This window comes from Schistocerca gregaria, chromosome 1, assembly GCF_023897955.1.
Source record: "Schistocerca gregaria isolate iqSchGreg1 chromosome 1, iqSchGreg1.2, whole genome shotgun sequence".
Taxonomy (NCBI): domain Eukaryota; kingdom Metazoa; phylum Arthropoda; class Insecta; order Orthoptera; family Acrididae; genus Schistocerca; species Schistocerca gregaria.
This window is the reverse complement of record NC_064920.1, coordinates 109149515-109162420: the sequence shown is the minus strand read 5'-3', so window position 1 is coordinate 109162420 and position 12906 is coordinate 109149515. Positions and strand designations below refer to the sequence as shown.

At 41.7% G+C, this 12906-nt stretch overlaps 1 protein-coding gene across 6 annotated transcripts in view; it reads right to left on the bottom strand.

Moving 5' to 3' along the window:
- LOC126334539 (probable protein phosphatase CG10417) overlaps nucleotides 1–12906 on the bottom strand; it is a 94855-nt gene that overhangs the window by 8351 nt on the left and 73598 nt on the right. For all 6 annotated transcript variants that reach the window (XM_049996903.1, XM_049996911.1, XM_049996937.1 and 3 more), the window contains one exon: nucleotides 6512–6746. In XM_049996903.1, coding sequence (XP_049852860.1) covers nucleotides 6512–6746 — 235 coding nt within the window. The remainder of the gene's footprint in view (nucleotides 1–6511; nucleotides 6747–12906) is intronic.

Sequence of the window (12906 nt, the reverse complement as noted above, 5' to 3'; positions counted from 1 at the left end):
GTAGAGTGCAAGTAAGTCACCAAGCTGCGGTTTGCTCCCATAACCTTTTAATTTCCAGGCACATGCTCTACTACTAGACCACCACACCTCATGCAAATCTGGTCCCGCTGTGTACTTGAGGCGGTTCACTAGGGGGCAATGGCAGTTTCACAACTTAATTTGAATTCATCATAATTAAGAAATCTTTTAAGTACTTATAAATTATATACAGAAACATTCCTCATGATTCAATATATTTATTAGTCAAAATGATATTAAATTCCCTACAACAGTTCCTGAGACTAGCCTGCACATATAGACGATACAAACAAGTTACTTCAATTTTTATATATATATATATATATATATATATATATATATATATATATAAACCTTGTGAGTGTTGCAGGGTAGGTTGTGCAGAAAAATAATTGTTAATAAAAAACCGTGTTGCTTCTGACCAACACACACACACACACACACACACACACACACACACACACACACACACACACACACAGAATTTCCAACTTTCGCAACCGGCGGCTGCTTCGTCAGGAAAGAAGGAAGGAAAAGGAAAGATGAAAGGATGTGGGTTTTAAGGGAGAGGGTAAGGAGTCATTCCAATCCCGGGAGCGGAAAGACTTACCTTAGGGGGAAAAAAAGGATAGGTATATACTTGCGGCGCGCGCACGCGCACGCGCACACACACACACACACACACACACACACACACACACACACACACACAAGCAGACGTATTTAAAGGCAAAGAGTAAGGGCAGAGATGTCAGTCGAGGCGGAAGTGCAGAGGCAAAGATGATGTTGAATGTCGGGTGAGGTATGAGTGGCGGCTACTTGAAATTAGCGGAGATTGAGGCCTGGTGGATAATGAGAAGAGAGGATATATTGAAGGGCAAGTTCCCATCTCCGGAGTTCAGATAGGTTGGTGTTGGTGGGAAGTATTCAGGTAACTCTGGACGGTGTAACACTGTGCCAAGATGTGCTGGCCGTGCACCAAGGCATGTTTAGCCACAGGGTGATCCTCATTACCAACAAACACTGTCTGCCTGTGTCCCTTCATGCGAATGGACAGTTTGTTGCTGGTCATTCCCACATAGAAAGCGTCACAGTGTAGGCAGGTCAGTTGGTAAATCACGTGCGCGCTTTCACATGTGGCTCTGCCTTTGATCGTGTACACCTTCCGGTTTACAGGACTGGAGTAGGTGGTGGTGGTGGTGGTGGTGGTGGTGGTGCATGGGACAGATTTTACACCGGGGGCAGTTACAAGGTTAGGAGTCAGAAGGTAGTGAAGGTGGTTTGGGGATTTCATAGGGATGAACCAAGAGGTTACGTAGGTTAGGTGGACCAGCGGAAAGACACTCTTGGTGGAATGGGGAGGATTTCATGAAGGATGGATCTTATTTCGGGGCAGGATTTTAGGAAGTCATATCCCTGCTGGAGAGCCACATTCAGAGTCTGATCCAGTCCTGGAAAGTATCCTGTCACAAGTGGGGCACTTTTGGGGTTCTTCTGTGAGAGGTTATGGGTTCGAGGGGATGAGGAAGTGGCTCTGGTTATTTGCTTCTGTACCAGGTCGAGAGGGTAGCTGCGGGATGCGAAAGCTGTTTTCAGGTGGTTGGTGTAATGGTTGTGAAAGCTCGAAATTTTGTGTGTGTTGTGCGTTTTTTTTTTTTAATTATTATTGTGCCTATCTACCAGCACTTTCCTGCTTGGAATCTTTGTTTTTAATATATTTTCCCATGTGGAAGTTTCTTTCTAAGCGGGAAAGCGCCGGCAGACAGGCACATGAACAAAACACACAAACACACACACAGAATTACGAGCTTTCGCAACTGGCAGTTGCTTCGTCAGGAAAGAGGGAAGGAGAGGGAAAAATGAAAGGATGTGGGTTTTAAGGGAGAGGGTAAGGAGTCATTCCAATCCCGGGAGCAGAAAGACTTCCCTTAGGGGAAAGAAAGGACAGGTGTACACTCGCGCTCGCGCGCACACACACACACACACACACACACACACACACACACACACACACACACACACACACACACACACACACACACACACACACACATATCCATCCGCACATACACAGACACAAGCAGACATATTTAAAGGCAAAGAGTAAGGGCAGAGATGTCAGTCGAGGCGGAAGTACAGAGGCAAAGAAGTTGTTGAAAGACAGGTGAGGTATGAGCGGCGGCAACTTGAAATTAGCGGAGGTTGAGGCCTGGCGGATATCGAGAAGAGAGGATATACTGAAGGGCGAGTTCCCATCTCCGGAGTTCGGATAGGTTGGTGTTGGTGGGAAGTATCCAGATAACTCGGACGGATATATATATATACACACACACACACACACACACAAAGTTGATATGGATGTGACTTACCAAACAAAAGCGCTGGCAGGTCGATAGATACACAAACATACACACAAAAATCAAGATTTTGCAACCAGCGGTGTGTAATTGAATCATTTACTAAAAATCATTATCACATCTTTTATTTATATTTTTCCTCATTCAAGTTTCTTGGCAGCTTTGAATGATGCTGTACTGTAGAAGGTTTCATTAATATTCCAATTTTATGTTTTCTTGTGTACACAAGTAGCTTTAAACCTCATTTCAAAATTATCCCAATACCTGCTGGTGACACTTTCAATAAAGTGACCCTGTCTTGACGAATGGAAACCAATTCTTCCCGAAGCATGAAGTTGACATTACAACTAATCCCAATGGGGTTGCATTGGGTTGAGGTTGGGACTCTAGGCATTCCTGCCCATTTCATTTCATTAATATTTTTATCCAAAAACCACTGCCTCACAGGTGCTGCTTTGTGAAAGCTGCAGCTGACCTGATAGAATCAATCACCACCTCTGAACTGTTCCTTTGCTGTACACAGCACAAAATGCTTTAAAATGTTTTCATATAATTTTGCATTTAACATGTTCTTAAGCGCAATAGAGGGACCAATCATAACTATGCAAAACTCCCTGCTACTGTAACATCATCACCTCCTTACTTTACTGTTGGCACTACATATGATGCCAACTAGCATTCTCCAGTCCTTCACCATACCCAAACCCTTCCATTGGACCGCCAGTGGGTCTAGTGCAATTCATCAGTGCAGATCCCTCGTTTCCAGTCATCTACTGTCCATTGCCATCACATTTTACACCACTTCATGCATCACTCGGCACTGGCTGTAAAAATGTTTGGCTTATGAAGAGCTGCTTGGCCAATGTACCCCATTCTTTTCAACTCCCTGTACACAGTTATTGCTAGCTGAATCACTGGTAGAAATTTGGAACTCGAGTTATTCCTTCCACTGATTCTGTGCTATTTTTTTTTTTTTCAAACCAGCCTTAGCAATGTTCAACCATCACAACATCAGTCGTATTTACGGTTGTTCCTTCGTATTTCCACTTCAGTCACATAACCAACAGTTGACTCTCTGCCACCTTTAGAAGGGGTGAAATGTCCCTGATGGATTTGTTACTTAGGTGTTATCCAATGATTAGTCCATGTCTGAAGTTACGAAGCTCTTCCGACAGACTCAATTCTGCTGTTACTTCTTCATAACTCCCTTCTTTATAACTCCCTTGCCACCTTCGACTTCCACATTACACAGTGGTGTCCAGATACTTTTGACATGTTGTGTATAGTAGTGATGCTTGCATGAACCATTTAGATTTTGTTTTTAAATAATGAAAATTACACGGGATTCAAGAAGAATGGCTACTGTTAATTGAAACCCACTGGCAAAGTACTGTGCGAGGTGATATCTACACAGACCAGATACACTTAAATACTGTACATAATATGTTTCAGACTGGCAAGTTGGAGTCTTATATAAACAAAGAATAAATACTGAACAAAATAGTAAAAGCGTTTAAATATTTCTGTAATTCAATACACGAACCAAGAACACAGATAATAATGAAAATAATTAGTTTCCAGAAGTAATGCCAAATCAGGTACACAAAGCCACTCAAGAAATGAAGGAAGGAAAAGCAGTTTGAGGTAAAGTGAAACAGGAACTTGCCAAATTAATCACAAAATGTCCCAACAGAAAGACAATACCCAAAAGTGTAAAAATTTCACTTCACAAGAAAAACAGATAGGACTTAAACTACAGGCCTATCACCCTGCTATCCATAATGGACAAGCCAGTCACTAAAATTTGAGTAAAAAAACAACACTGGATTTTTTTAATCAGATAAAGGAATGACCAGTTGCAGGTTGCAACTGAAATTTTAGAACAACAATTTGAATTTTAACTCTCCGATTCTTAGATTTTGAGAAAGCCTTTGACTCCGTTTCAACATGTGTACTGACAGCCCTTGAGAAAAGTAATTGACCTAATCTGTTAGTGTGCTGAGAAGTATCTATATTAATGCTACAGCTCCCATTAGACCTTGTGAGCACGGTGAGAATTTCAGAAATTGACGTGTTAGGCTGGGATATTCCATACCACAAAAGCTATTCTCAGAAATTTTAAACGACATGTTTAGTTTCTAAAACCTGGAAATCATAGTAGTTAATGGAATGCATCATGACCACCTTAGCTTTCATGATGTTTTATGTCCATACTGCATAACTTTGGCAAGGAAAGGAAAAACTATTTACCTAGGTCAAGTAATCCAAAATGTTGAACCAGATCATGTTCCTCTTCAATGTCTTATTATATTAGTGGACAATATCCTCATCACCTATACACAGTTTCCCTTTTTATACTTAAGGCCATTGGAATTGTGTTAAAATTTTTTTTAAGACCTACATTGGGAAAGCTCAAATGATACACCCTGCCAGATTTGTACTAAAGTTATTTATTTTCTGAGTTTCACCAAAAACAAAGGCATTATACTTCCTTACCGCTTTCAACCTTTTCTCCACACTTACACTCATTTGTCTCCACCCTTACTTGCAATAGGTGCGATGATATCAGCCTGGGCACTTAAGGCCTGTGTCTCCCTTCTAATCTTTCATGTTACACCTCTTTCCTTCTTGATAGAGAATCTAAGAGTCCTGAAAGCTAGATTTGGTGTTTTCACTTTTAATTATGTAGGGCTATACCATAATATTTCTGGTCAGCAGGAACCACTGCTTTATGACACCAATTTTCTGATAAACAGTGTCACACACGCATTAGACAAATACCTGGAAACATTACCTTTTTTTGCAATGGACAACTTTATTTTAGCGGAAGTGATGTATAGTTGCACCTCAATGTTTTTAACAAAACGATCAATCACTACTTTTATCTGACAATTCCAAATCGATTGATATCGTAATTTCTCTTTGAGCAAGTAACTGCAACTCAATACACATTTTCTTTAAAGACAGATTTAGTACTGGATTCTCAGGACCCTAGGCATAACAAATTTCAAAGCAAAACTTAGGAGTTCTTCAGCTTTCATTAATACATATGCAAAAGTACATTGCAGACAGTATTGCCAGTGCAAAAATAAAATGAGTGAATAGGGTACTCATCATGAATCTGCATTTTAATATGAATAGAGATGGAGAGATTTATTCCCACTACACCAGGTAAGTCATCTGGCTATGTGAAGCCAGGGCAGGTTGCTAGTGTCTTATCTATATATACGACAACATTAGTGAAGTTAAGAGTTTCATATGAGGCAATAACAAGATATTTGTAGAATAAATGAAACACTTAACTTCGCTAATGTTGTCCTATATATAGATAAGACACTAGCAACCTGCCCTGCACACACGCGTGTACGCGCGCGCGCACACACCAGAGAGAGAGAGAGAGAGAGAGAGAGAGAGAGAGAGAGAGAGAGAGAGAGAGAGAGAGAGAGACTAACCTGGGCTATTTATGGATAAAGAAGGAAAATTATCCAGAACCAGAACTTAACATCTCTGTAGTACTGTCTTATTGAGCCTAGCTTGATCCAGGACATTGCATAACCCTTGGATTGGAGAGTACAGTTTCTTCTAACTGTATTTCTGTTTTGTCATATGAATTACCTGACTTACAATAGCTACCTTTTACTAAGGTACATGATTGTAACTAGACTTAATACAGGAACAATAATAATACTCTATGTTATGTATATTGTGACACATTTACAGTATCTGACTGTACAGGACAGTACAGTAAGTAATGTGCAAATTATCCAAATGATTTTACTTTTTAAAAATTACTCAGTTAAAGAGTTTTACTGAGAAGAATTGTGTCACTTCCACAAGATATGTAATGTAAAACACAATTAAAGACCCAAGTATCAATTGTGTTTAGACTTTGCCCAAGTTTCTATTCAGCACTGTGCTTGGTCTATTTACATTCTCACAACGTTTCATTTATTTGTACAAGTTTACTGTGCTTTCATAAAATTATAATTCTGTAGCTTCCTTAGGATTATATTCAATTCTTAGATATCAGCAGCATACACAACATGTTCTTTTTAAGCACAAACATATTCAAATTCTTGAAAAGAAAATAATATATAGATATTTCTGGCACACACGAAAAAAATTCAAAATATTACCTATAGCCCGTGACAGATTCAAGCCACCATTAACTCTTCCATCAGTAGTAACTTTTCCTCCTGCTTTCTCTATCCTTTCCAATTCACATTCATCTTCTGGCTTGTGGTCTAAACTCATTTCAACAGCTTGCCCATTACGACAAACTACACATCGAGAGTCTCCTGCATTAGCTACATAGAGTTCTTGCCCTTTCAGTAAAGCCACAACTGCAGTACATCCACTATCCGATCCCGGCTGTAATTAAAAAGAAGACAAACACACAAGTCATTAATCCTAGATAACTTTGTACACTAAAGGCATAGAAGTTTTAAAATCTCTCTACATTGTGAAACTTGCAACTAATTAATGTGTGGTAACATTTTCACAGCCATTACATTCACATACTGAAAAATCAATATGGCTGTATGTGTGTTACTCTCAGCTTGCAGATTTTATTTATGGTACAAATGGTGTAGTCTCCTGGTTTGCCACCTCCGAAAAGGCAACTCACTCACCCTCCACAACCTTTCCAACAAACCTCAACCTCCTCTCATTGCACATAGACCCAGTCTCTCCCATCTACTCAATCTCCCACTTCCAGCTCCACTCCCCCCAACACCTCAAAATTCTAGTCAACACAATCTGGAACCACAACACCCCAATTCAGTAGTTAACCTTTCCTCCAAACCCCTCTCCCAATCCGAAACCTCTGTCCTATCCAAAGGCCTCACCTTCAGCCCCACTCCCAGGTTCAACCAAACTGCCCTTGTCAAAGATTTACTGTCCTACACTCGTAGTTTCTGCTGGAAATACCACTTTGCCACGAAGAAAAATAATCCTGATCCCACTCCTAATGATCCAACTCCCCAAGACACTATCCAAATTGAACCCTGCCTGGAACAGTTCCGTCCTTCATCACAGCGGGACCCACCTCCTCTTCCTCAAAATCACCCTCTCCAAACCTTCCAGGAATTTCTCACTTCCAGCCTTGCCTCTCAATCTTTCTTGAAAAACCTTAATCCTACTCCCAACATCACCACAGCCAAAGCCCAGGCTATCCGTGAACTGAAAGCTGACCGATCCATCATCATTCTTCCGGCTGACAAGGGTTCCACGACCGTGGTACTTGATCGTCGGGAGTATGTGGCTGAGGGACTGCGTCAGCTTTCAGACGACTCTACATACAAAGTTTGCCAAGGTAATCCCATTCCTGATGTCCAGGCGGAGCTTCAAGGAATCCTCAGACCCTTAGGCCCCCTACAAAACCTTTCACCTGACTCCATCAAACTCCTGACCCCACCGACACCTCGCACTCCTATGGGTCGCTTAAAGGAAGCCTTCTTGGTTACCCAAGCCTGCCAACCCAAAGTTTGGTACAGATTTATTGATGACATCTTCATGATCTGGACTCACAGTGAAGAACAACTCCAGAATTTCCTCTCCAACCTCAACTCCTTTGGTTCCATCAGATTCACCTGGTCCTACTCCAAATCCCATGCCACTTTCCTAGACGTTGACCTCCATCTGTCCAATGGCCAGCTTCACACATCCGTCCACATCAAACCCACCAACAAGCAACAGTACCTCCATTATGACAGCTGCCACCCATTCCATATCAAACGGCCCCTTCCCTACAGCCTAGGCCTTCGTGGCAAACGAATCTGCTCCAGTCCTGAACCCCTGGACCATTACACCAACAACCTGAAAACAGCTTTCGCATCCCGCAGCTACCCTCGCGACCTGGTACAGAACCAGATAACCAGAGCCACTTCCTCATCCCCTCAAACCCAGAACCTCTCACAGAAGAACCCCAAAAGTGCCCCATTTGTGACAGGATACTTCCCGGGATTGGATCAGACTGAATGTGGCTCTCCTGCAGGGATACGACTTCCTAAAATCCTGCCCCGAAATGAGATCCATTCTTCATGAAATCCTCCCCATTCCACCAAGAGTGTCTTTCCGCTGTCCACCTAACCTTCGTAACCTTTTGGTTCATCCCTATGAAATCCCCAAACCACCTTCCCTACCCTTGCAACCGCCCACGGTGTAAAAGCTGTCCTACGCACCCTCCCACCACCACCTACTCCAGCACTGTAACCTGGAAGCTGTACACGATCAAAGGCAGAGCCACGTGTGAAAGCACCCACGTGATTTACCAACTGACCTGCCTACACTGTGACGCTTTCTATGTGGGAATGATCAGCAACAAACTGTCCATTCGCATGAATGGACAAAGGCAGACAGTGTTTGTTGGTAATGAGGATCACCCTGTGGCTAAACATGCCTTGGTGCACGGCCAGCACATCTTGGCACAGTGTTACACTGTCCGAGTTATCTGGATACTTCCTACCAACACCAACCTATCCGAACTCTGGAGATGAGAAATTGCTCTTCAATATATTCTCTCTTCTCGTTATCCACCAGGCCTCAATCTCCGCTAATTTCAAGTTGATGCCACTCATACCTCACCTGTCTTTCAACAACATCTTTGCCTCCACACTTCCGCCTCGACTTACATCTCTGCCCTTACTCTTTGCCTTTAAATATGTCTGCTTGTGTCTGTATGGATGGATATGTGTGTGTGCAGGCGAGTATATACCTATCCTTTTTTCCCCTAAGGCAAGTCTTTCCGCTCCCGGGATTGGAATGACTCCCTACCCTCTCCCTTAAAACCCACATCCTTTCATCTTTCATTTTCCTTCCCTCTTTCCTGACGAAGCAGCCGCCGGTTGCGAAAGCTCGAAATTCTGTGTGTGTGTGTTTGTGTGTTTTATTCATTGTGCCTATCTACCGGCGCTTTCCCACTTGGTAAGTCTTGGAAGAAACTTCCACATGGGAAAAATATATTAAAAACAAAGATTCCAAGACCCATCAAGCGGGAAAGTGCCGGCAGACAGGCACAACGAACAAAACACACAAACACACACACAGAACCTCGAGCCCCCGCAACCGGCTGCCGCCCCGCCAGGAAAGAGGGAAGGAAAAGGAAAGATGAAAGGATGTGGGCTTCAAGGGAGAGGGCAAGGAGCCACCCCAATCTCGGGAGCGGAAAAATGGCGCGCATGCACACGCACACGTGTGCGTGTGCGCACACGTGCGAGCGAGTGTATGCCTGTTGATATATATATATCAAGGGAAAACATACTAAACAAGAAGATTACATATTGGATAACCACAGCGACTGCATGGAATTGATGGAAAAAACAGATGCATATGAATATCTAGAATATAGACAAAAAATAGGAATAAATAATACAAATATTAAAGAAGAACTAAAAGAAAAATACAGACAAAGACTAACAAAAATACTGAAAACAGAATTGACAGCAAGAAACAAGACAAAAGCTATGAATACTTATGCTATACCAATATTGACCTACTCATTTGGAGTATTGAAATGGAGTAACACAGACCTAGAAGCACTTTATACACTTACATGATCACAATGCCACAAATATAGACTACATCACATACATTCAGCAACAGAAAGATTCACATTAAGCAAAAAAGGAGGAGGAAGGGGATTTATCGACATAAAAAACCTACATTATGGACATATCTAACAACAAAGATGATGTGACTTACCAAACAAAAGCGCTGGCAGGTTGACACACACACAAAATTCAAGCTTTCGCAACCAACGGTTGCTTCATCAGGAAAGAGGGAAAGACGAAAGGATGTGGGTTTTAAGGGAGAGGGTAAGGAGTCAGTCCAATCCCGGGAGCACAAAGACTTACCTTAGGGAAAAAAGGATAGGTACACACACACACACACACACACACACACACACACACACACACACACACAAGCAGACATATTTAAAGGCAAAGAGTTTGGGCAGAGATGTCAGTCGAGGCGGAAGAGCAGAGGCAAAGATGATGATGAATGTCAGGTGAGGTATGAGTGGCGGCTACTTGAAATTAGCGGAGACTGAGGCCTGGTGGATAACGAGAAGAGAGGATATATTGAAGGGCAAGTTCCCATCTCCGGAGTTCAAATAGGTTGGTGTTGGTGGGAAGTATTCAGGTAACTCTGGACGGTGTAACACTGTGCCAAGATGTGCTGGCCGTGCACCAAGGCATGTTTAGCCACAGGGTGATCCTCATTACCAACAAACACTGTCTGCCTGTGTCGCTTCATGTGAATGGACAGTTTGTTGCTGGTCATTCCCAAATAGAAAGCGTCACAGTGTAGGCAGGTAAGTTGGTAAATCACGTGGTTGCTTTCACAAGTGGCTCTGCCTTTGATCGTGTACACCTTCCGGGTTACAGGACTGGAGTAGGTGGTGGTGGTGGTGGTGGTGGGAGGGTGCATGGGACAGGTTTTACACCGGGGGCAGTTACAAGGGTAGGAGCCAGAGGGTAGGGAAGGTGGTTTGGGGATTTCATAGGGATGAACTAGGAGGTTTGAAGGTTAGGTGGGCGGCGGAAAGACACTCTTGGTGGAGTGGGGAGGATTTCACAAAGGATGGATCTCATTTCAGGGCCGGATTTGAGGAAGTCCTATCCCTGCTGGAGAACCACATTCAAAGTCTGATCCAGTCTCTGAAAGTATCGTGTCACAAGTGGGGCACTTTTGGGGTTCTTCTGTGGGAGGTTCTGGGTTTGAGTGGATGAGGAATTGGCTCTGGTTATTTGCTTCTGGACCAGGTTGGGAGGGTAGCTGCGGGAAGCGAAAGCTGTTTTCAGGTTTTTGACGTAATGGTTCAGGGATTCCGGACTGGAGCATGGACAGGTAGACAATGTAAGAAAATTCTTTATATAACGAGCAGAAACTAGCAAAATACACAAAGCAATCACTCATATAAATACATCTGCTACACTACTGCAATTTCATAACCACTTCTACAACCTTTTAGATCACGTAACATTAACAGATACGAAGAAAGTAAATTGGAAAAAGAAAACACCACATGGCAAGTATCCGTATCATCTAACACAGCCACACATTGATCAAGACGCATCCAACCTTGGCTAAGAAAAGGCAATATATACAGTGAGATAACGAATTCATGATTGCAATACAGGATCAAACAAACACCCGATATTACAGCAAGTACATTATTAAAACTCTCAATACCACAACATATAAATGCAGACTTTGCAAACAACAAATAGGAACAGTAGACCACATCACAAGCAGATGTACAATACTAGCAAATACAGAATACCCCAGAAGACATGACAACGTAGCAAAAATAATACGTCAACAACTTGCCATACAACATAAACTAATAAAACAACACGTTCCCACATACAAGTATGCACCACAAAATGTACTGGACAATTATGAATACAAATTATACTGGAACAGAACCATTATAACAGATAAACAACACCACATAACAAACCTAACATCATACTCACCAATAAAAAGAAGAAATTAACACAAGTAATCTAAATATCCATACCCAATACAACAAATATACAGAAGAAAACACGAGAAAAAATTGAAAAATACATCCAACTGGCTGAGGAAGTCAAGGACATGTGTCATCAGGATAAAGTTGACATTATACCAATTATACTATCAACTACAGGAGTCATACCACGCAAAATCCACCAGTACATCAACGCAATACAGCTACATCCAAACTTGTATATACAAATACAGAAATCTGTAACTATTGATACATGTTCAATTACCCGAAAGTTCCTAAATGCAATGTAACATATACCGTACAGTTAAAAGGAAATCACGCTTGATCAAGTTCCGTGTCACTTTCCATTTTTAACCAGACGTAACGTCTGAGAAAGGAAAGAAATAATAATAATAATAATAATAATAATAATAATAATAATAATAATAATAATAATATCCCCACTTTGTCACATGTGGCACTCCAAAGCCCTACTGAACAGAATAGTCACCTAGATCAGCAACTAGAACACATCTTCACCATTAAGATCACAATTAAAATCAAAATGCTAGCAGGAAATAAGGTGATCATGCCAGACACAGTTATAAGTAGTTACATAATGTAGAACAGAAGCACAGAGTATTTTTTAAAAAAACATGCAATATCAAATTCAGTTATAAGGAAAGCTACTGAACCATTTGAAATAAAAACAGGATTAAGACAAGAAGACTATCTTATCAATTCTGTGTAATTCTGTGTAAGTGCAACTGGAAAAGGTAATTCAAATGTGACAGAAATAAATGAGTTGACATGATCACAAACTATGATAGGTTATCAAAAAGCTGGACTCAAAACTCTTTCACAAATGGTGTGTTTTCCACACAAAAATAAAGTGCTCTGACCACACTAAATGAAGTTCTAGAAGAAGTAACAAGAAACACAAGGTTTCAAATTTCTTTTGAAAAAGATAGGAGTATGTGAAAACACCCAAGTTTTAATAGGAAGGTGAGATTCTCTCTCTCCCCCCCCCCCCCCCCCCCCCCAAAACATCAATGA